Genomic DNA, 24,105 nt, shown 5'->3' with positions numbered 1-24,105 from the left:
CACAATATGTTTTGTTCCTTTAACTGTCACATTCAGCTGACATGTGCACTCAATTGATTGTCCATTATAGTCTCTTAGACCTGACTTTAATTCTTTTATATGAGGTTTTACATGCATTTCTTTTATATCAGACATGCTAATGAGATTCGCCTTAGCACCTGTGTCCAATCTGAACTGAGGCTCCATTTATTAACAAAGGAATTGTCCATTTATCATCTCTGTCGACACACTGCACTTTTTCTGACTCATTTTCACAATTCACAACACCAATAAAGAATGTGTCACTTAGGTCACTTTCCTCTACTAAGTTTACACGATGCCTCTTCTTTTCTTCTGTCCTCTTCATAAAGCATTGCTTTGCAAAATGATTCTTTCCACGGCAATTTAAACACTGCTTACTGTTAGCAGGACATTGTCTCACTTTATACCGTGATCCACAGCGCTTACAGTTGATAACGGCTTCCTCTTGCAGCTGCCTCATCTGTGCATGCCGTTTCTTTTGGCAGGACACCGCTCCTACTGCCGCTGCTCCGTCACTGAACTGTGAAGTAGTTCCTGTTGAAAGTTCAGGAAACGCCCTCACTTGCTGCAGAGACAGTTCGCTCGCCCAACACATCTTTACAGCTGTTTCCAGGGTCAGTTCCACTTCTCTCAGCAGTCTCTCTCTGAGCTTTCCATCACGTACACCAAAGACGATTTGATCTCTGCTCATCGAGTCCTTCAGCAGGCCAAAGTTGCATGACTGAGCTTTTACTTTCAGATCTGTCAAAAAGTTATTGAAGGGTTCATGCTGAGTCTGCATTCGGGAACGAAACACGTATCTCTCATAGCATTTATTCTTCTTAGGTGAACAGTAAGCATCAAATTTACTTAGCACAACGTCCAACTTTTCTTTGTCTTCTGGTTCATGAAACACAAATGTGTGGTAGACCTCCAAAGCCTGCGCTCCTGCTATGGTCAGCAACATCGCTACCTTTCTCAGCTCCGTCTTTGTCCCCAAACCCATTGCGGCGACATATAGTTGAAAGCATTGTTTGAAGGCACGCCAATTCTCATCCACGTTTCCCGTCAGCTTCAAGCTCTCCGGTGGTTTCAGCTCCATGGTCGGCCTCTCAGTTCACTCCTGACACCATGTTATATTCGTGTTTGATAATGACCAGGCGTGTTGTATTGCTCAGACACTTTTATTAAAGTCTCTTTTCATGTGTCTGCTGCTCACAGGTTTCATACAGGTGTGTCACCCAAGACTCTCTCACTCTGTTGTCCTATTCTTTACATTTATGCATTCACATGAACTCATGATTGCCACCTAGTGGACATCAGCATAATTCATTCAATCATCACAAAAACATTATGAAATTACCTACATGCAATATAATAATTCTACCTAAACCTCAACAAATGCACTTATTAAATTACTAACTGAACAAATAAGGTTTACTAGTAACTGAACATTTTATACATTAACTTGGTCCCCACATTCCGGCCCCTAATTGTGACCCTATTGCACAATTACCAACTTAAAACTTGTGGAGCCAAAGTACTCAAATGCCCTTCAATATAAACAACATAAAATTATAAAACAAACTTGTCAGTCTCTATGAATGACTGCTTCAGCCCGATTCCTGTAAAAGACAAATCTTTGTTATGGTTATCGTGCTTGTCTTGGTTTTGATTTTCACGTGACGCACCGTTCCTGTCTTGTCAGAGATGGTTTGGATTACTTTCCCTATAACCCAAGAATTGTGTGGAGCTGTATCCACGCAATTCACGTCCACGTCGCTATTGTTGACATGCTTATTGTCAACAATAAGCACGATGTCTCCAACTCCAAAGTTGCGAGATGGACGGGTCCACTTTTGCCTTTCCTGAAGTAGTGGCAAATATTCTCTTGTCCAACGTGTCCAGAAAATTTCTGACATATATTTTACTTGCTTCCATCTCCTTCTGGCGTAGAGATCTTGCTTGTCAAACAGTCCAGGAGGAAAAGATGATTTGGTTTTCAGAAGCAAGAGGTGATTGGGAGTGAGTACCTCCAAATCGTTTGGATTGCTGGACACTGTCGAGGAAAAGTGATTATTTTTAGTGCTTAATACAGTTAATCTTACAGCATGTGTAAAAGGTATATTGAACATTCTTATTTTGAAGAAATTTCTTAATTTTGAACAGGGTTGTGTTAAGGATTTAAAACTAAACTATTGATGGGCAAGCATTCAAACTACAGTAACCAAATGCAGATCAAAAGGGATCTCTAAATGGGGCTCCTGCTGTGTTGTCAGAGAACAGGAGGCCATAAAATTAGCATCTCCTGCAAGGCACTATCATTTGAGCCTGGAGGAGAGAAGTCTGTTTGGTTCACAGAAGATCAAAAGTCTTCCAGAAACCAACATCTGGGATGGTGTAAAACTGAATACAACATAGAAGGTTGAAACCACTAACATTTAATTTCTAAGACATTTTTCTAAGTATTAATACCATGTTTTTATTGAAGATTGTATTATCTAATTGTAGAACTACTAATCTAGTAAATGATGAATGTATTTGAAAATTGTACTATCTGTGACTATATCAGAATCAAATGGAAATTGTTTAAATGAAAATGTTTTGTTTAGTATTAGAAAATGGATCAGGATTTATGCTAAATGGGGTATACTTAGGTTGAATATTATGTTTCATAGGTTAGAAAAGGAATTATACCTCATTTTGTTCTGTTGATTTTATGTGTTATTTTTGGCAAGACTTAATCTTTTGAGGTGCTGGGTGCAGAGGAGCAAAACTGGGTTTTTGTGAAGATAACCTTTCCTTGAACCAAAATTACTGGATTTAAGTTTCTCCTGAGAATTTATGTAAGGAGAGATAACGGGAGAGACCCCGGATTCCACAGGTATCTGTAAAATCTTATCTCATGTTTTTCTTTACCCAAAATGACCGTAGAACCCAGGAGGCCAGGACGCAGCTGTTGGCTCTTTTGTTGAAACAGGGAGCAAATGGCCTTTGATCTTTGGCGTAAATTAGGGGGAGTTCTAAGTTTCTCTGAGTGTCCAAGGTAGCTTCCAGTTGGTCAACCAGAGGTACGCCTTAATTGAATATAATATATCCAAAGAATAATTTATGAATTAACTTTGGAAAAAAAGTTTGGCTCTCTCTCTTCCTCAAACTCCCAGGTCCTCTCAGCGGGCGACGTGCGGCCACCAGGAAAAACAACAATGCGTGTTGACGTCACAGAATTACAGAGTTTAATCCCATACAAAGCAACGTATGAATTAACAACAAAACTGCAGAGGAACAGAGATATACTTCATTACCTGTGACAAGAAAAAACAAAGAATAGGCAAAGACGCGTCTTTGGAGAGAGCTGATGCAAAAAAGCAAAATAGTGGCAGCTTTCCGACTTCTTACTCCTGTGCACGAACTCTTATACTGAAGGTGTGTCTTTCCTTTTTAATATATTCAATTATTATATATTATTAATTATTATATTATTAATCTCTTCCAGACGCCGCCACGGTGGGATTCTGTGGGAGAATTGAACATCCATTGAATGCCTTGTTGTTGAAGGTGGTCTTCAATCTTGGACATGTTCCATTTATTAATGGCTCTTTTATGTTCATGCTCTGCACCAATGAAACTCTTTCCATAATCAGAACGAAGGATCTTTACCTGGCCTCGTCTAGCTGTAAAGCGATGAAGGGCGTGAATAAAGGAATCAGTGTAAAGTGAGGCTGCCATTTTCAAGTGCATTGCATGAGTAGTTAGGCAGGTAAAAATGACGGCATACCTTTTCACTACACTTCAGCCACGTTTAATCTCCATCGGACTAACGTAGTCCACTCCGGAGTTAGTAAACGGTGGTTCATATGGCAGAACTCTGTCTTGAGGAAGGTCTGCCATTTGTTGCTTTCCTACAACTCCATGCGCACGTCGGCAGACAATACACTTAGAGAGTATCTGTTTTACTGCAGTGTTGGCACCGGGAACCCAAAATTTTCTTCTCAGCTTTGAGATTACATGAGTACAACCACAATGTGCCATGTACTCATGAATTTCTCTGAGAATAAGCTTTGTGATGTGTAGATCCTTACTTTGGATTGCTGGGCGCCTTGTCTCCTCCAGTAGTGCAGCTTTCCTAAGTCGTCCTCTAACCCTGAGAATGCCTTGTTCATGTACTGGATTCACTTTGAAAAGAGAACTAGTCCTCTTCACTCCCTGACCTTTAGAAAGTGCAGTGATCTATTTGGAAAATGCCTTAGCTTGGCAAGGGTTAGGGTTAGGGAACAATTGCTTCTTCAGCTTGCAAGGTTCTCCATAGTTAGTTTCTTGATGTTCCCTTGAAACTGGCTTTCCTTGGAACATCTCATTTCCTTTTCAACTTCAGATTGAGACTTAATAGCAGTTAGCCCTTTCCTTTTGCGACACAGTTGCAGTAGAATACTCTTAACTTTAAGCATCCATGCATCTGCCTTTTTTAGTCGAAACCAGGACGAGAAGCACTGCAGGAATTCCTGCGCTACATCTTTACATTCCTTAACAGTGTGAGCACAAATAAGTGTACTCTTCACCTCTGGGTCTTCTGTAGTCAGGTCTCCAATGGTATGCACACTCTCTGGCCATTCGTCCATATGTTTAACAAGACAGTCCGGCCCTTGTAACCATACATGATGGTGAATGAAGCTTTCTGCCTTGAGTACCCTGGATGCGCAGTCAGCGGGATTCAATGAGGTGTTGATATACCTCCATTGCTGTGGATTGGAGCACTTCAGGATGGCATCCACACGATTAGCAGCGAATGTGTGGAACCTACTAGTTTGGTTGCTGATATATTTCAGTACTGTGGTACTATCTGACCAAAACACAGATGGTTGGAGTGGAAGTTGCAGTTCTGATGTTAGAATCTTGTCCATGCATGCTACCATGGTTGCTGCAGTAAGTTCCATACGGGGAACCGTTACAGGCTTAAGTGGGGCCACTCTTGCTTTCCCGAACATGAATGCACAATGAACTTCGTTACTCCTGTTCTGTAGCTGTAGCAGAGACAACAGCCTGATCCTGAACGTTGACAAGACGAAGGAGATGATCGTCGACTTCAGGAAGAACCGGCCCAGCCACGCTCCACTGCTCATCAACAGCTTGGCTGTGGAGGTGGTCAGCAGCACCAAATTCCTGGGGGTGGACATCACAAACGACCTCACCTGGACTCTGAACACCACGTCTCTGGTCAAGAGGGCACAGAAACGCTTGTATTTCCTGCGGAGGATGAGAAGAGCACACCTGCCCCCGCCCATCCTCAAGACGTTCTACAGAAGCACCATAGAGAGCATTCTGACCAGCTGCCTCTCTGTGTGGTGTGGAGGCTGCAGCGCCTCCGACTGGAAGAACGTGAGGAGAGTGGACAGCAGAGAGGATCATCGGGGCCCCCCTTCCCTCCATTCAGGACATTTCATCCCAGCGCTGCGTGTCCCGAGGCCGAAACATCATCAGTGACCCCTCACACCCCCACCATGGACTGTTCTCCCTGCTGCCCTCTGGAAAGAGGTTCCGCAGCATCCGGTGCAGGTCCACCAGGTTCAGAAACAGCTTTTTCCCACTTGCCATCAGACTGCTGAACTCTTAACTGGACTGCACTTAAAATCTGGTCTCCACTTTATACCTTGCACATGTACAGAGCTAAATAACTTCCTTTTTACTGTCAGTCCTGCACTTTATATTTTATATTTATATTTATATTTTATACTGTATTTTATTTTATTCTGGAGTAACCTCACAACATTGAAAGCTCAAAACACTGTCCTGAGCCGTATGCAACGAAATTTCGTTCTGTATACACCCTGTGCATGCAAAATGACAATAAAGTCAGTCTAAGTCTAGTAGCTAACTGTACTGTAGCCCTCTTCACTGCAAAATGGCATCTGCAAAATGTTGCAGTTGGTTGTATACCGACTGTCCAAATCCTACAGGTTTAAAACATCTTGGAACACTTATGTTTTCCAGCTGGTGGAGCTGGGTCTTCCACTTGAGCCACTTATGATCCAAGTGTTCGGGTATGACGACATCCCATCCAATCTTCTGCCTGCAAAGCTCTTGCAGAATCTTCTTAGCTTCAAGCATGACTGATGACAGGATACCCAATGGGTTGTAGACAGAACTCACAATGGAAAAGATGTTCCCCTGAGTGGGATCCTTGTCTGGCATTATGATCTTGAATCTGAAGCTGTCAGACTGAATACACCAATGGACTCCCAAAGCGCTCTCTATGGGAAACATATCCTGATCCAGGTCCAGATCTTTAACTTCTGTTGTCCTCTCTTCTTCTGGAATAGCTGACAGCACTGCTCTGCTATTGCTAATCCATTTGGTGAGTCTGAATCCACCTCTATGACATACCGCTCTCAGAGTGTGGTACAACTGGATGGCTTCATCTTCTGAGCTCACGAACTTTAAACAATCATCTATATCAGGGGTGGGCAATCCTGGTCCTGGAGGGCCGGTGTCCTGCAACTCTTAGATGTCTCCCTGGTCCAACACACTTGAATCCAACAGCTGAATCACCTCCTAAGTGCAGTCAGGTTCTCCAGAGTCCTGCTAATGACCTCATTATTTGACTCAGGTGTGTTGAAGTAGAGACACATCTAAAAGTTGCAGGAGATCGACCCTCGAGGCCTGGAGTTGCCCACCCCTGATCTATATACACCGTGTTCCAAATTATTATGCAAGTGATATTTTCTCAGATTTTCTTAAATGGTCAACACAAATGATGGTCAGTATAATTTTCAAGTCATGAACTATTACAGTATAAATCAAATTTTACTGAACAAAGCTCCCCATGAGAACAGTATTTTTTTTCAAAAATCAAAAACTCAAAATGCACTGTTCCAAATTATTATGCACAGCAGATTTTCTAAACATTTTATGGATTATAAAGAACTGCAAACGGTCATTTTTGAATATGAATTAAGTGGTCACATGTATTAAAATCAAAAGCTATTTCAATCAAAAACATCTTAACAGACCGAGTTACATGTTAACATAGGATTCCTTCTTTGATATCACCTGCACAATTCTTGATCCATTGAACTTGTGAGTTTGTGGAAAGTTTCTGCTTGAATTTCTTTGCAGGATGTCAGAAAACCTTCCCAGAGCTGCTGTTTTGATATGAACTGCATTCCACCCTCAGATCTCCTGCTTGAGGAAACTCCAAAGGTTCTCAATAGTGTTGAGGTCAGAAGAGGATGGTGACCACACCATGAGTTTCTCCCCTTTCATGCCCATAGCAGCCAATGACACAGTAGTATTCCTTGCAGCATGAGATGGTGCATTGTCATGCATGAAGATGATTTTGCTACTGAAGGTACGGCTCTTCTTTTTGAACCATGAAAGAAAGTGATCAGTCAGAAAGTCCATATACTTTGCTGAGGTCATTTTCACACCTTCAGGGACTCTAAAGCAAGGGCGTAGGTTTGGTCTAAGTTTTGGTGGGACCTTACAACTTACTGACACCCCCCCCCCCCCCCCCCCCCCAGACCGACCATTTTTGACCAGTGGGGGGGGGCACCACATTGGTTTAATAAATCCCTCCCACCAACCATAACCATAACTTGATCATACAATCTTGTGTATAAAACCAGATACAGTCATACTCAGCAGATCAGTTCAAGAACACTTTACTTTTTTGTTTTCAAAATTCAGCAAGCATTACAAGTAAGATCAAAAGAAATATCCTCTGGATCTACTGATTATACAACAAACACAATTGCAGATAAGAACAAAAAATGGCTTCTTGCACTTTAGGAAAAAGATCCAATTGTTGAGATATTATTGTGTGATAGATATCTAACTTATGGGTCCACTCACTGTACTTACAGCCGAGGTAGCGAAATAACTTCTAATGTCTGTCGTCCTTTTCTTTTTTGGTGGCGACATGGTCTCGGAGACTCATAATAAATGTCAAACTCAGAAGGAGACGCGTTCACTTTCAGCACCATGGACCAAGCTTCCGTTCCGCGTGTGGCCAGGTGGCCGCCGCCTGTTGCAGCTAATCAAAGAACGTAGATCCACGTTCTTTGAGCCAATAGCGGGTCGTCATAGTTCATAACAGCGAATTTTAAAATGAATGCTACCACTGCGTAGTATATTGAAATATTAAACTAATCAATGTAGATTTTCGTTTATTTATTTTGTTTTTGTTAAAAAATACATATGTTTTTTTTTTTAATTAATATGGCAAAAATTGGTCGGAACTATTTTATATCCCTTGAATATTGGTCGTGACATGTCACGACCGTCCACACCCAAACCTACGCCCATGCTCTAAAGGGTCGACCAGCTCTCTCTCTCTCTCTCTCCTCATGATTTCAGCCCAAAGCATGACTCCACCACCTCCTTGCTGACGTCACAGCTGTGTTGGGACGTGGTGGCCATCCACCACCAATCCACTACCAGTGTTGTATAGTAACGAAGTAAAAACACTTCACTACTTTACTTAAGTATATTTTGAGTACTTCATACTTTCCTCGAGTATGAAAATTTTTGATAACTTTCACTTTTACTTCACTATATTTCCGAACTTAATTGCGTACTTTTACTCCGATACATTTTCAATGTGTGGTTTAGTTACTCGTTACAAAAAAGCGAGAGAGAGAAACAAAGTGTTTTGATCCCACCTACTGATTAGCAAGTAGCAAGCAGGCTACCGAACAAAATCGGTAGCCTGCTTGCCTGGGCTTGTTCATCACCACCAATAGGATACACCTGTTTCGCTTCTCCCACTAAACACAAAGCAAGTCTCGCAATCAGCAGCAGCCACATGGAGGAGGAGACGGAGACCACAACGACTGCAACTACGTCGGACACGACTCCAGTTGAACCACCAGCTGGTGATGAGAGCCCATGGCCTTATTTAAACACAATATACTCTTTCGTGGGTGTTAAAGATTCGTCGTACCGCATGCAGTGTATGTTATTCCTGCCCGAAGATGTGGAAATTCTATCTTACAAAAACTCCCCGTCCAACTTGAAGAAAGACATCGAGGTAACTTCTTATGAAATGGTTATAATCCTCCTGTTTCAGTAACTATAGCTTGGTCACTAGACACTACTGTATTGTGAAACGTTGACCATAAATGAACTTTGTTTGGCATTGTTTCAGTTCCATACGTGGTGTATTTAGCTTAGGCTTAATGTTGACTGTAGCAGGCTACCTAGACTCCTCTGTTCAAGGGGGGACAGAAGCCATAGCGATAGCAATTTAGACTAAATTTAACGAATAATAATCAGTTGTAAAGCAGGTTAAGTTAACCTTGTGCTATAGGTAAAGCACCTAATTTTCTTAACTAAATGATGCCTGCAGGTATATCTATTAGCAGGTTTAATTTTGCCTGCACTTGGTTGTGTACATTATTTTAAGTGTATTTGACAAGTTTACCAAAATATAAAAAATGTCATTCAAACTGCATTTGCTTTGTTTTACTTTTTACTTGTACTTTTCATTACATTACTTGAGTACATCCATTTTTACAGTAATTTCCATACTTAAGTACAAGAAGTTTCAGATACTTTAAGACTTTAACTCAAGTAACATTTCAGTCAGTGACTTCGACTTTTACCAAAGTCATATTTTGGAGAGGTACTTATACTTTTACTTGACTCTGAGATTTCAGTACTTTATACAACACTGTCCACTACTGTGTCCATCTGGACCATCCAGAGTTGCACAGCAGTCATCAGTGAACAAGTCTGTGTAAAAATTAATCTTCATGTCCGGCTGGGCCCATTGCCACCGTTTCTGCTTGTGAGCTCTGGTTAGGGGCCCAATAGTAGGTTCATGCACCGCAAGCCTCTGGAGGATCCTCCACCTTGAGGTTCCAGAGGCACCAGTAGCTTCAAATAACTGTTTGCTGCTTTGTAAGGGCATTTTAACAGCTGAGCAGCTTAATCCGATGAATTTGTCCAACAGAAACCTTCCTCATTATGCTTTTATCTGTACAAACCCATCTTTGTTCTGAATCAGCCACAAATCTCTTCATAGTACAATAACAGTTTTCGTTAAATATCTGTTTTCATGCCTTGTCATACGGCACTACACTATCTGATGATTTTCGTCAGCAGAGATCCTTTCTCTTTCCCATATTGCTTGAAACATGTGGCCTGCTTAATAATGTGGAACATCCTTTTTAAGTAGATTTCCTTTAATTGACCTCACCAGACAAACTAATCAACCAGCTCTCTGAAATTAATTATACTGATTCAAAGAGCTCTGACACACAATACCTCCTATAAATTTAATAACACAACAAAACATTTAATCTTTGTGACACATAAATCCAATTTGCATAATAATTTGGAACACGGTGTAGAAGTTGTGTAGCACTGTGTCAACTGCTTGATTGTTGGGCCTGGTCTTGGTTGTCTTTGGCACATTTGCAGAGAGTGAAATTAGCACAGCTCGGTGACGAAGTTGCACCGAAAATGTGAACCACCATCTTGCACTCCACCATTTTCTGAGTAATTTTGCCAGATTCCCACCACATGAACCAAGGAAGGTCAGAATCGTCATCAGGCACCCTTACTTGGTGAAACATTGCTTCCACATCTGCCATAATGGCCACCTCTTCTTGCCTGAATCTGATCATTACTAGAAGAAGGGTACTTATAAGATTTGGTCCTTGTAATAATTGGTTGTTTAGGGCAGTGCCTTTGTACAACGCTCCAGAGTCATGTGGCAGAGCTTTAGGTTTAAGGCACGTTGCTCGGCCACTTTACGGTTGTTGGGCATCTTAATATGTTTGTTCCGTAATGGCAGGGCAATACTGTAATGTCCGTCCACAATGGTAGCTGACTGTGTTGTAATCTCCAAAAACTGCAAATCTTCCCTTGACATTTCTTGTTTCTTTCACACTCAGGAAAGTCACTTTTAAACTGCTGACTCCAGAGTTCATCCAATGTGCTTACTCTTTGCTGAAAACTTAAATCAACCTTTGTGTAGCACTTTGTGAAATGTGTCCTTGGAGGGGTTCGCTGATGGTCCAACCAAGCCTCGTTCTCACAGCGTATGGACCGCCATTTTCACTTGCAATAACCTGCCAAGGTTCAATAGCTTTAGGAGCGTTAGTCCCAATCAGAAGTCCAACCTATTCCTCAGTCTTACGTATTGACCCCTGCTGACAGTAGGGTCACCTGCTTACTTGTAGCGCCTTCCCCTCTCTATTCTCTATCCTTTGTTAACACTCCAGCGCGGCACACCTCATTTGCATAAATTGCAAAGTGGCCAATTAAGCTATGAAGCATACAAACTTCAAATAAAACACTTATTCACAATAAAATATTATGAAATTACCTACATGCAATATAATAACGCCACCTAAACCTCAACAAATGCACTTATTAAATTACTAACTAAAGTTTTAAGAGTAACTGAATATTTTATACATTAACTTGGCCTCTACTATATATATAACATAAAATGTAGATCTACACAATAGAACAGATTAAGCACCAAGCACTAGTTCTGATGCAGAGCCCATATTCTAAAGGACCTGTCATAAATTGCGGTGTAGAGGTGGTGAGGCAGACGCTGTAGACCCAGGTAAGATGAATAAGTGATTTTAATAAGGAAAACACAGTCCAAGCAACGGGCAGCACGGCCGAGCGGAAGCCAGGGCTCGACGCCGGTAGCAACCGTTAAGACTGGACAACACGAAGGACTGAACGCACATTAGACGAGGACCCGACAGAGACGCAGAGACACAGGTGGCACTAAGTACACACGGTGTAATTAGGGAACGAGAAACACCTGAAGTAATCGAGGGGAGAACAGGACAACACGGAGACAGAAAACTCAAAATTAACACACAGAAAATGACAGGACCAGCAGAGTTGTTCTCTTTAGAGCTGTATGTAATTTACGTTGTGTTTCAAAACTAATCTAAATAAAACTAACTGACCTGGAAAGTAATTACAGATTTTGTTTTAACATGAAATATTATTACTGTTGTTTCCTTGTTATGAGCCAAGTTTACAGTGAAAGCCTATTTCAGAGCTTTATCAGCTTTGATTAGATATGTTAATCATTATGCTATTTATTACTGGTACTGATGATAGCAGTACTTTGAACAGCCTTGATTTTATAGTATTTGATGTGCAAGACTGTTTTTTCTTTTACCTTGACTGTTTCTATTACTTTATGTTTTCCACCTTCTGCATCTACTGGGTCTTTTATTTGGCAATATCATTTTATGAGGCTTTGAAAGATTATCTGCTGTTGTGCAATGCACAAACCATAAACATGTTTCGGAAGCCCATGATTCCAGTCTCGCTAATAGTTTCTAATCAAGGCTTACAGCTACTGGCTCATTCAATAAATTAGAAGATTACTGAAAAGCCTTTCATTTTTATAACTAGGGGAAACACATTACATAGATTAAATACACACAGATGGATGTTTAAAAGCCTGTTTTTCTGTTGTGATATTTCATTTGTAGGAAGTGAAAATGTGACATTTAAAATTAGATTACATCAGAGCATTAAAAACATACTTAATACAGAAATGTGGGCTTAGTGAAAAGTATGTTTCATACCTGCTTAAATGGTATTTTCAAAAGGTGCTTTTAATCTAAAAAATAAGACTCATCTGAACACGTGTTCTGAATTACAGTATTGAATATCTGTGTAATGAAAACATATTCAAGTACAATATTAATAAAATTCAAACATAACTTCTTGATTCTAAAGGGAAAATAAATACTGTTGTGACTCTCAGTTAGTTATTCTAGAAGACTATAGCTCTACGCAGTGTTAAGGAAAAATGATTATTTCCAAAGTTAACGTTAAAATATCCTCTTTTTTAATAGCAGGAAGCCTGTACTGAGTCAGATCACATCTGAAGAATAACTCTGTTCATGAATTACAGTTTGGTGAAGAAGATGTCCAGATGTGTCCTTTGTGTTGTTCATTTTGAGAAGTATCCTTCTTTGCACAATTCCATCAAGAGCTTTACCAAACAGCAGCTGTGAGACCAGACTTGTGTTGCCACAGCAGACAGCAGCAGCCTGCTGGCATCTCCACTGGCTGGGAAGAATAGAAATCCAGAAAGGATGTTGTGATCTGATGGTCACCACAATATCTGTCATCTTGACCAAATGAGAATTAGGTAATTAACACACATGAAACACATAAACACATTTATTTGAACCCCCCCAACTTCCTTGAAATAGCTAAACAATAATATGGTAAAGAGTTTATAACATTTTACAAAAAACAATTATCTGATTGTCTATGGTGAGTATGGACTGCTTCTTATAACATAATAAAAAAACAGAATATGCATGCCTTTCTAATTATTTGTATCTAAACAACTGATCCATCTTTATACATGACATTTTAATGGATTTGTCCAAATAAAAATAGCACATACAAAACTAATATTAAAGTGTAATTCATAATAACATGACAATTTTGGAAATAAATGTATAAATCTGCTTTTCAAAACTTTCATACAAGTTATTCAGATCATTAGACTATTTAATCAGCAAATTATTCTCTGTCCAACATGTAATTTTCTCATTGAGATTTAAAAAAATACTCAGCCACAGTGGTGTGATGTTACAACAAAATTTTAACTCAATTCATTTAAACTACCCAATTGCCAAGAAAATATTGAACAAAATGTGAGAAAATGCCTTTTGTTTGATAACAATCGCTACCATATGTTGGATATTCTGTGTCAATGCTAAGATTGGACTGAGAATTGATTTATTTTACAGCAGAAATTAACATTATGCTGTAAATGAATGTTAATTGCTGACGTGTGTTAAATCTGATTCATTTTTCGTACCAACTAAATCTTGTTGGGCTCATGGGGAGTTGGCACATAGCTCAGCTGTCAAGCAAAAGGTTGGGTACATATTGGGCAGGTCACCAGCCCATCACCGTGACAACACAGATAAATGACAACCATCTCACACCCAAAGACAAAGGGAAGATTTACAGAAAGACCCTTTAATCTCCAGGTTTCCAGAAGACCCACATATTTAAAATAAACTCTGTAGAGAAAGGCCTCAGCTCTGATTTGAACTAGAAACCATTGTGCTGAGAAGACAGTGCAGCTCTAAGCACAACAAACAAAAAACCAACTCAAAAAGTTTATGAAATGAAAAATAAAAAACAATAGCTCACTGTGTGGGCAACAGCTACATACAGTATGTCAATATCAGACAAACAGGGAACCACTGTCATATAAAATACTGAATACAACTATATTTGTTAAAAACATCTGGTAATCACATAAACTGCGCTTTATTCACACACACAGTGAAACCTACAGTACATAAGATGCCACAGTTAAAGATGTGGAAACTAGTTGAAGCTAATCAGTGGATTCTTACTGTGGAAGAAAACAAATGAATCTACTTCAGTGTAGTATACAGGTTGTTGATTGGCTCAAAGCAGCAATTGATTCAGTGAAAAAATATATTAATAAAAAAATGAATACCAATTTTATGTGCAACTGGATTTATCTATAAATACCACATTAGTCAGAACACATTAAGATCTTTTCCATGATGAAAACCTTTAAAAGCTCTGGCTCACATAAAAATATTAGTTACATTTTTATTTCTATCTTTTTAACAAACAAACATTAACAAGCACAAATGATTGGTTATTCTTTTGCCACTGTTGCATTCTGTAATCCATGATGGAAGCCAAAGTCTTGCTTTCCAGCTGGTGACCAAAGCCCTGCTGAGGAAAGTGGCAGGAAGGTTACAGTCAGAGTTTGTCCCTGTCACCGTCCAATCACTAAGCAGCTACTGTATTTACAGTATGCTGTTGCTTATGTCGCTGTGCATGTTTCCTCCTCTGACAGAAGATATACAAAGCTGTGAGGGGAATACAGCTCACTGAAGATACCAAGAGCAGTCCGATGAAAGCCTGACCAAAGAGAGGATACTCCGTCTGCTCGGTTTTCCCCTACAGACACAACACAAGCAGTTAATACCTAAACTTTATTCCCAACTCAGACATACAGTAGATGACTAACATTTAAGCAAATTTTGAAATAATTCTGGGTTTCATGACGTGATGCTCAAATCTAAAGAGATGAAGCAAGATGCAAAGGTTTATATCAGAATTTAGCATTTTACAGCTTTAAAGGGAAATGTGATGTGAAAGCTATGGATGTCATCCTTATGTGACAGCTTTAGTTCCAGCAACGTGAGTGCAGTCCTTTAAAAAGACGAGTCTAGACCTACCTTCCATGCAACAAGTCCTATCATTTCAATGGCAACGTCTTTAAAATTTCTACAAAACCCAAAACCCTACATTTCACCTCACAAGCTCAGCGATGCTATTGAAAAAGCTATTTCCAGCAGATAAACAGCTTCTTATCAATGATCAACCACTTTCATGTCTTTCAGTCCAGTTTCCGGGCTCCCTACAGAATTGAGACTGGCCTCGTCAAATGTGCAACGACATCCTCATAAATACAAAATGTTGAAGAACTACGACCTGTCACTGTTGGACCTCAGCATTTAACACTGTTGATCATGACTGAAGCAGCTGGAGAGCTGGGTAGGACTCTCTGGTCCAGTATTTGACTGGTTGGAGTCATAAAGAACAGAGACTTCTTTGTGATAATAGTTAACGTTTTATCAAAGTAGGCTAAAAGGGAGAGGTTTGAATTGTCTCCAAAATTTCTGGTTTAGAGCTGCAAGATATCACGGAGTCCATCAGGGGACATGGAGGGGGAAAAAAGGCAATCCAGACTTATTTTCTTGAGTTCCCGAGAAACTTTTTGAAAAATTGTTCGTTCCTTTTTTGGATGAAAAGGCTGTTTACAGTTCCTGCAAAGCTGGTAGTGGTGGTGGAGTCTAAACGAAAAACACGATTTACGTTTCCTACAGCCTATAGTCGTCCCAGGTGAGGTGATGCTAAGAGACACCAAGCTGAAGTTGGTTTCCAATTGCAACTTCCGATTCGGGAAATGGCTAAAGGATGATTCCACCTATTTTTTCACCATTTTCAGTATCTTTCATCTACTGTAGTTAAAAAACTACAACACCTAGATTCTTGAAACTTGAAGTAGATTATTCTGCTCTGATGACCATCTCTATAAAATTTCTAATAGCAGAATATTTTAAACCAAGATTGTGGGGCGTGCTGTGGTGGCGTAGGGGATAGCGCGACCCACGTTTGGAGGCCTTGAGTCCTCGACGCGGCCGTTGAGGGTTTGATTCCCGGACCCGGCGATATTTGCCGTGTGTCTTCCCCCCCTCTCCTTTCCTGTCAGCCCACTTTCATATAAGGGACACTAGAGCCCACAAAAGACCCCCTGGAGGGGAGGGGAAAAAAACAAAAGCCAAGATTGTGATTTGTGAAACTTCAATAAAGGTCAATTTCAGTATTTTATTCGCATCTGGATCACATAAGAACTCAGCAATATTTTCACTGTTTTCTACTTTTAACTTTATATTTTCTCTCATTTTTTTTACATTCAGTGTAGCAAGATATAATCTAGCTATAAACAGTATAGTAAGCTCAGTTAATTATTCAAAGTAGTTAAAAATGTTTATTTCTAAGGAAACCCAGCAGATTACATCCAGTCATTGACTTGCAGCATTCACTGCTGAATCAGCAGGTAGTGACAGTAGAAAATGGCAACATGCATTCAGGGACAATTAAACAGTACAGTCAGAAAAACTATTCAGAAAGGTGGTTTAGTGGTAGAGTATGTTGTACACCATATGAGAAGTCTACAGTCAGTTTTGGATGTAAAACAGGCCATAAATGCACTGGAAACACAAAAGCACTAACCAGGGCTGAGGCAGTGGAACAAACTGAGCATGGCCAAATAGAGCAGAGGTAAGAAAATTAGACTGACTGAAGCATTGTGAGCATCTAAAAACAATGTATACAAAATCAGATAATCAGCAATCAGAAGGACAAAAATAATTCAAGTGATTCATGGCTGTCTTTTTTTGCAGTGAGAGAGAAGAGTTTCTGATGCAGAAATATGAGCAGAAATAGATTGATGTTCAAATCTCCGAAAATCAAAGAAAAGGTGTAAAATAAAAATGTTTACAGATATGAAATTTGTGTGGTTTTAACCAGGACTTCTCATACTAACACAAACTTGCCTATTTTGACTTTACTTTTCATTCTGCTCAAGTTAGTTAGCCAGTATGATAGAATAATCTTGTCCATCTTTAAAGTGTGTAGGGTTAGGGGTCTCAAACTCCAGTCCTCGAGGGCCGCAGTCCTGCAACTTTTAGATGTGCCTCTGCTGCACCACACCTGAACAGAATAATTAGGTCATTAAGGCTCTGGAGAACTGATCTACACAAGGAGGAGGTCATTAAGTCATTTCATTCCAGTGTTTTGTACCTGTGGCACATCTAAAAACTGCAGGACTGCGGCCCTTGAGGACTGCAGTTTGAGACCCCTGGTAGGTGTTGTACTTTTAGAGCTATAGCAGTTGTAGTGTGACCAAAAGCATAAAAAGGGCTGAAATTGCCCTTTATCGAAATTTTAAAAATTAGAAGGTTTCACAAATCACAAACTTGGTTTTATATATTCTGCTATTGGAGCAGAAAAATCTACTCCAGGTTTGAAGAGTCTAGGTGTTGTAGTTTTTTAGCTAGGGTAGTTGAAAGATGATGAAGCTGTTGAAAAATTAGTTGGAATTGTCCTTTAGCCATTTCCTGAAACGGAAGCTGCAATCGGAAACCAACTTCAGCTTGGTGTCTCTTAGCATGTCATCTAACTCTCTCTAGAACCTAGGAAACGTTGTAAATGGTCCTCTGTATCTCTCGTTCAGACTCCACCACCACAACCGATTTTGCAGAAACTGTAAATAGACTTTTCACCCAACAAAGGAACGCGCAATTTTTCAAAATGTTTCTTGAGATCTCAAGAGAATAAGTCTGGATTGCTTTGTTGTTTTTATTCTCCATGTCCCCTTAGAGGCTCCATGATAATCATTGGGCCTAAAGTGAGACAACCTGGAGTCATGCAGTTTCAGTTATTACAGCTAGAAACCAAAGCTCGGTCCCAAAATCTCGGCGTGGTGATGGACTCTGACCTGAACCTTCAGAGCCAAATAAACAGAGCCTCCTTTAATCCTGGAAATGTTCTATTACCTTAAGAACATTTCTTGGATTAAAGGACTAATGCAAGATCTAAAGAAACTCACCCATGCATTTATCTTTAGTCACATTGATCAGAGTTGATCAGATCCTGTGCAATTTTGCTCAAAAAACAATTCTTGCTTCCAGTCTGGGTCTTTTTACCTTAGCTCAGATTGTCTCCAGTCAATTTTTGACCAGCCAATCAGCAACCAGAAGGAGAAGTTATGACGTCTATTCTGCGCTGTTTTAGGATTGTAGTCTTCCTGTAGTTTTAGCAACGTCAGCAGAGGAAGTAAAGGAAGCCGTTCAGTCCGTGTTGATCACACTTCCATATGGAAATTAAATTAACACTATCTGTCATGAAACGGTGTGGTGTAGGTGGTGAGGCAGACGCTGTAGACCCAGGTTGAGGTGAGTAAATGATTTTAATGATGAATGTCCAGTGCAACACAGTCCAACATGGTCCCATACAAACGGGCAGCACGGCTGAGCGGAAGCCAGGGCTCGACGCCGGTGGCAACTGTTAAACAACTGACGAGACGACGGACTGACAGACTAGATGCCAAAAGAGACGAGGACCCGACAAAGACACACAGGTGACACTAAATACACAGAAGGTAATTACGGAAACTATAAACACCTGGGAGTAATCGAGGGGAGAACAGGACAACATGGAGACACAGAGACACAGGAAACTCAAAATAAACACACAGAAAAACATGGAACATGACACTATCTGCCGCTTCGTTCGACTCGGCATTTCTCTCTCTGCAGTGCAGGACAGTTGTTTACAGTGCAGGCAAGTTCCTATAAGCTTCATAACGTGGAACAGCCACATTAAATAGGCAATGGGCAAACTGTAGCAACTGGGGAAAATTTCAACCCTTAACACAGTCCTCCAAGAAGTGACTGTTTTCCAACAGCTGAGAGTCCAGACCCTCTGAATGAAGCAAAGTGTAGAACAAGAAGCTAGGTTTTACCAGGCTGTGTCCTCACAGGTCTGCCTAAAAAAATCAATCCTCCAGCTGCAGCTGATCCAGAACGCTGCTGTTCGTGTTCTACTAAACCCAGGAAGATGGAGCACATCACCCAGATCTAAAGTTCTTCCACTGAGAGAATAGACTTTAAAATACTGTTTCTATTTTATAAATCATTGAATGGTTTAGCAGTAATACACATTAATGATTTACTGTTGCCTCTCCTTGGACTGCCACCTTATCGTGGCGGAGGGGTTTGACTGCCCCAATGACCCTAGGAACTATGCTGTCTGGGGTTTCATGCCGCTGGTAGGATCACCCAAGGCATTCAGGTCCTAGGTGAGGAACCAGACAAAGCACAACCTGAAGACCCCGATGACGAACGGCAACATTGGACTTCGTGTTCCCTGGCCCGGACGCTGGTCACTTGGGCCCCACTCCGGAGCCAGGCCTGGAGGGGGGGCACGATGGCGAGCGCCTGGTGGCCGGGCTTTTTCTCATGGAGCCTGGCCAGGCTCAGCCCGAAGAGGAAATATGGGTCCCCTCTCCCATGGGCCCACCATCCATGAGAGGGGCCAAAGGGGTCGGGTGCAGTGTGTGATGGGTGGCGGCTGAGGGAGGGGACCCTGGCAGTCTGATCCTCGGTTGCAGAAACTGGTGTCAAGAAAACTGGTATGGGGTTTGAGATCTATCCAGGTACACGCAGAAAAAGGTGCATGTAGGCCTGAAGGAAATAAAGCAATCTTGTGTTTTGATTTATAATGATTGAGTGTTTTGATAATGATTAAGTTGGACATGTATGAATACAATATGTAAAATGACTGTGTGTAAGTAATCACTGAATGATTCTGAAGTGTACGTATCATGATCTGTAATGACATAACAACAATGAAATGATTAAGGTTTGATGATTTATAATAAGTGAAAGAGGTGATTAATGCTTATGATTAATGCTTAATGGAAATCAGCACATAGTTTTTAATATTTGACTGTGTTTAAAAGTTAATCAGAGAAAAGCACATAGTTTTTAATGTTAAAAGGAGAAGGGGAACTTGTGAGTTCCTGCTGTCGCAAGCAGTTCTGAACAGATGGCCAGACGCACAGGATGGGTGGAGCGGTATGGTTGGCTAAGATCAACACGCTGAGGAAAGGACGGGACTTTCCATCCCAGCCAGCAGACAGGAGGGGCCGACGGGGGTTTCCGTGAAATCAGCAGATGTTCAGGAAACCACGTAAACTAACACTCCCCATACACATACATGGCGGAGAACTGTATAAAAGCAGACGGAAAAGGAGAAGTTCTTGTTCTTTGTCTGCGGCACCGAAGTAGAGCTAACACGAAGAAGCAGATCGAGGAAACAACAGCGGACCACACCCTGGAGCCACGGGAAAAGCTGAAGCTTCGTGCCGCCAAAGGGAGACAAGTTCCAATCGTCCAACCCGGGTTCCTGATTCGATCGTCGGTCTTACCTCAACCCAAACATTGCAACAGACTTGGAGAAAAGACAAAGGTCCCGGAGGGATAAAGAGTTGGGTTTTCAAAAGCAATTGAGCCCTCTCTACTTTGCTTCTATTCTAAAGAGGACTTTTCCACACAAAGGATAAAGACTCAGACCAAGGTTTTCGGACGTTCCTGTTGCTAAAGATCCACCACCAACTGGGTATGAGTTGAACTCGTTTCCTAAAAAGCTATCTCAGAATCTGCAACATAGGTTAGGGAAAGAGACAGGAGGGTATGATTGTACATGTTGATCTTATTACACTGCTCTTGAATTATATACAATTGATTATTGATTTGTATGTCACATATCCCTGCTTAAGCTTGCTTAATAAATTCTTACTCTAAAATTCTAATGAGGTTGGTGGACATTGGAATTAATTGAGTCATTTAATCATTTTTCAGTTCTTTTAATAAAGGTAAAACTAAGGTACATGGTTCTAGTAAAGAAGAGGCTTCATAATTTCCTTTGGCGAGAGTAAAATAATGACCCAGGGACTTACATCCAAGTCACTAAATTTAATCTAGCCGGTTCCAAGAGCAAGTTATATTTTAGAAAGCGAGCTACCGTTAACAGGACTGGTTATTGGAATTATGCAGCTGTGAGGGCTACTCAGCTGACTGTTCCTTAACTGAAAAGGGTCGTAACTTCTGGATTGGAGGTAGTTAGAGCTAGACGAATCGCTTTCGACACCAGTTTGAATAGATTATCTCCTATAGATCTCATTTAGGGTAATACCCAGGTCTTAGAGATTTTCCGGACCTGTTAGACAGAGAACTGGTCAGTAGTCAGCCCCGGAGGGTTGTGATGAAGTGGGCGGGGCTAGCTATTGCAGGATAACGGACACTGGCTCTTGGGACGTGGAATGTCACCTCTCTGGTGGGGAAGGAGCCGGAGTTGGTGTGTGAGATTGAGAGGTTCCGGCTAGAAAACCGGTCTCACCTCGACGCATGGCTCTGGTTCTGGAACCAGTCTCCTTGAGAGGGGCTGGACATACTTTCACTCTGGAGTTGCCCATGGTGAGAGGCGTCGGGCAGGAGTGGGCATACTTGTTGTTCCCCATCTCGGTGCCTGTACGCTGGGGTTTACCCCGGTGAACGAGAGGGTAGCCTCCCTCCGCCTACGGGTGGGAGGACAGGTCCTGACTGTTGTTTGATCTTACGGGCCGAACAACAGTTCAGATTACCCATCCTGACAGTGAGACCTGGAGGGGCATGGTTGGGAGGAATGCCCCCCCCCCCGATCTGAACTCTAGTGGTGTTCTGTTGTTGGACTTCTGTGCTAGTCACAGATTGGCCATAACGAACACCATGTTCAGGCATAAGGGTGTCCATACTTGCACTTGGCACCTGGACACCCTAGGCCGCAGTTCGATGATTGTCTTTGTCATTGTTTCATCGGCTCTGTGGCTGTATATCTTGGACACTCGGGTGAAGAGAGGTGCGGAGCTGTCCACTGACCACTACCTGGTGGTGAGTTGGCTCCGGTGGTGGGGGAGGATGCTGGTCAGACCTGGCAGGCCCAAACGTGTTGTGAGGGTCTGCTGGGAATGTCTGGCGGAATCCCCTGTGAGATGGAGCTTTAACTCCCATCTCCAGCAAAACTTTGAACACGTTCCGGGGGAGGAGGGGGACATGGAGTCTGAGTGGACCATGTTCCGTGCCTCCGTTGGGCTCTCCAATCTCTGGGGACGAGGTCGCTGAGGTGGATAAAAAGCTCCTCGGTGGCAGGGTCCCAGGGGTGGATGGGATCCGCCGAGAGTTCCCTAAGGCTCTGGATGTTGCAGGGTTGTGTTGGTTGACACGACTCTGCAATATTGCATGGACATCGGGGGCAGATCCCCTGGATTGGCAGATTGGGGTGATGGTCCCCCTGTTCACAAAGGGGGACCGGAGGGTGTGCTCCAATTACGGGGGGGTCACACTCTTAAGCCTCCCTGGGAAGGTCTATTCAGGGTTCCTGGAGAGGAGGGTCCGTCACATAGTCGAACCTCAGATTCAGGAAGAGCAGTGTGGTTTTCGTCCTGGTCGTGGAACACTGGACCAGCTCTACACCCTCAGCAGGGTCCTGGAGGGTGCATGGGAGTTCACCCAACCGGTCTACGTGTGTTTTGTGGACTTGGAGAAGGCGTTCGACCGTCCCTAGGGGAATCCTCTGGGGGCTCCTCCGGGAGTATGGGGTAACGGGCCCTTTGATATGGGCTGTCAGGTCCCTGTATGACTGGTGTCAGCGTCTGGTCCGCATTGCCAGCAGTAAGTCGAACTTGTTTCTGGTGAGAGTTGGACTCCGTCAGGGCTGCCCTTTGTCTCTATTCTGTTCATTACTTTCATGGACAGAGTTTCTAGGCGCAGCCAAGGTGTTGAGGGGATCCGTTTTCGTGACCTTAGGATCGCATCTGTGCTTTGTGCAAATGATGTGGTCCTATTGGCTTCATCAGGCCGTGATCTGCAGCTCTCGATGGAGCAGTTCACAGCCAAGTGTGAAGCGGCTAGGATGAGGATCAGCGCCTCCAAATCCGAGGCCATGGTCTTGAGCCGGAAAAGAGTAGAGTGCCTTCTCCGGGTCGGGGGGAGGGTGTCCTGCCCCAAGTGGAGGAGTTCAATTATCTCGTGATCTTGTTCACGAATGGGGGAAGAAGAGAGCAGGAGATCGACAGGCAGACTGGCGCAGCGTCTGCCGTCAAGCGGGCACTGTACCGGTCCCACTGGGAGGAGGCCCCGGGGAAGACCCAGGACACACTGGAGGGACTATGTCTCTCAGTTGGCCTGGGAATGCCTTGGGATACCCCCGGAGGAGCTGGAATAAGTGGCTGGGGAGAGGTACAGCGTCAAGCGGCGCTCTACCGGTCCGTTGTGGTGAAGAGAGAGCTGAGTCAAAAAGCAAAGCTCTCGATTTACCAGTCGATCTACGTTCCAACCCTATCTATGGTCATGAGCTTTGGGTCATGACCGAAAGAACGAGATTGCAGATACAAGCGGCTGAAATGGGTTTTCTCCGTAGGGTGTCTCCCTTAGAGATAGGGTGAGAAGCTCAGTCATCTGGGAGGGATTCAGAATAGAGCCGCTGCTCCTTCACGTCGAGAGGAGCCAGTTGAGGTGGCTCGGGCATCTGGTCAGGATGCCTCCTGGACGCCTCCCTGGTGAGGTGTTCCGGGCACGTCCCACCGGGAGGAGGCCCCGGGGAAGACCCAGAACACGCTGGAGGGACTATGTCTCTCGGCTGGCCTGGGAACGCCTCGGGATTCCCCCGGAAGAGCTAGAAGAAGTGGCTGGGGAGAGGGAAGTCTGGGCCTCCTTTCTGAAGCTGCTACCTCCGCGACCCGACCCCGGATAAGCGGAAGAAGATGGATGGATGGATTTACTGTTGTATCAATCTTCCAGACCTCTCAGGTCTTCTGGTTCTGGTCTGCTCAGCATCCCCAGAACCAGAACCAAACATAGAGAAGCAGCATTCAGCTCATATGCTCCATTTAACTGGAACAAACTTCCAGAAAACAGCAAAACAGCTGAACTACTG

At 42.5% G+C, this 24,105-nt stretch overlaps 1 protein-coding gene across 2 annotated transcripts in view; it reads right to left on the bottom strand.

The window, feature by feature from the left end:
- Positions 1–13,158: 13,158 nt before the first annotated feature.
- The window catches only part of slc6a20 (solute carrier family 6 member 20), a 40,320-nt gene continuing 29,373 nt past the window's right edge, over positions 13,159–24,105 (bottom strand). For both annotated transcript variants that reach the window (XM_028031723.1, XM_028031725.1), the window contains exon 11: positions 13,159–14,958. In XM_028031723.1, coding sequence (XP_027887524.1) covers positions 14,788–14,958 — 171 coding nt within the window. In that variant the 3' untranslated portion in view covers positions 13,159–14,787. The remainder of the gene's footprint in view (positions 14,959–24,105) is intronic.

Source organism: Xiphophorus couchianus, chromosome 11 (genome assembly GCF_001444195.1).
Source record: "Xiphophorus couchianus chromosome 11, X_couchianus-1.0, whole genome shotgun sequence".
NCBI classification, from domain to species: Eukaryota; Metazoa; Chordata; class Actinopteri; order Cyprinodontiformes; family Poeciliidae; genus Xiphophorus; species Xiphophorus couchianus.
This window is presented reverse-complemented; position numbering and strand designations above follow the sequence as displayed.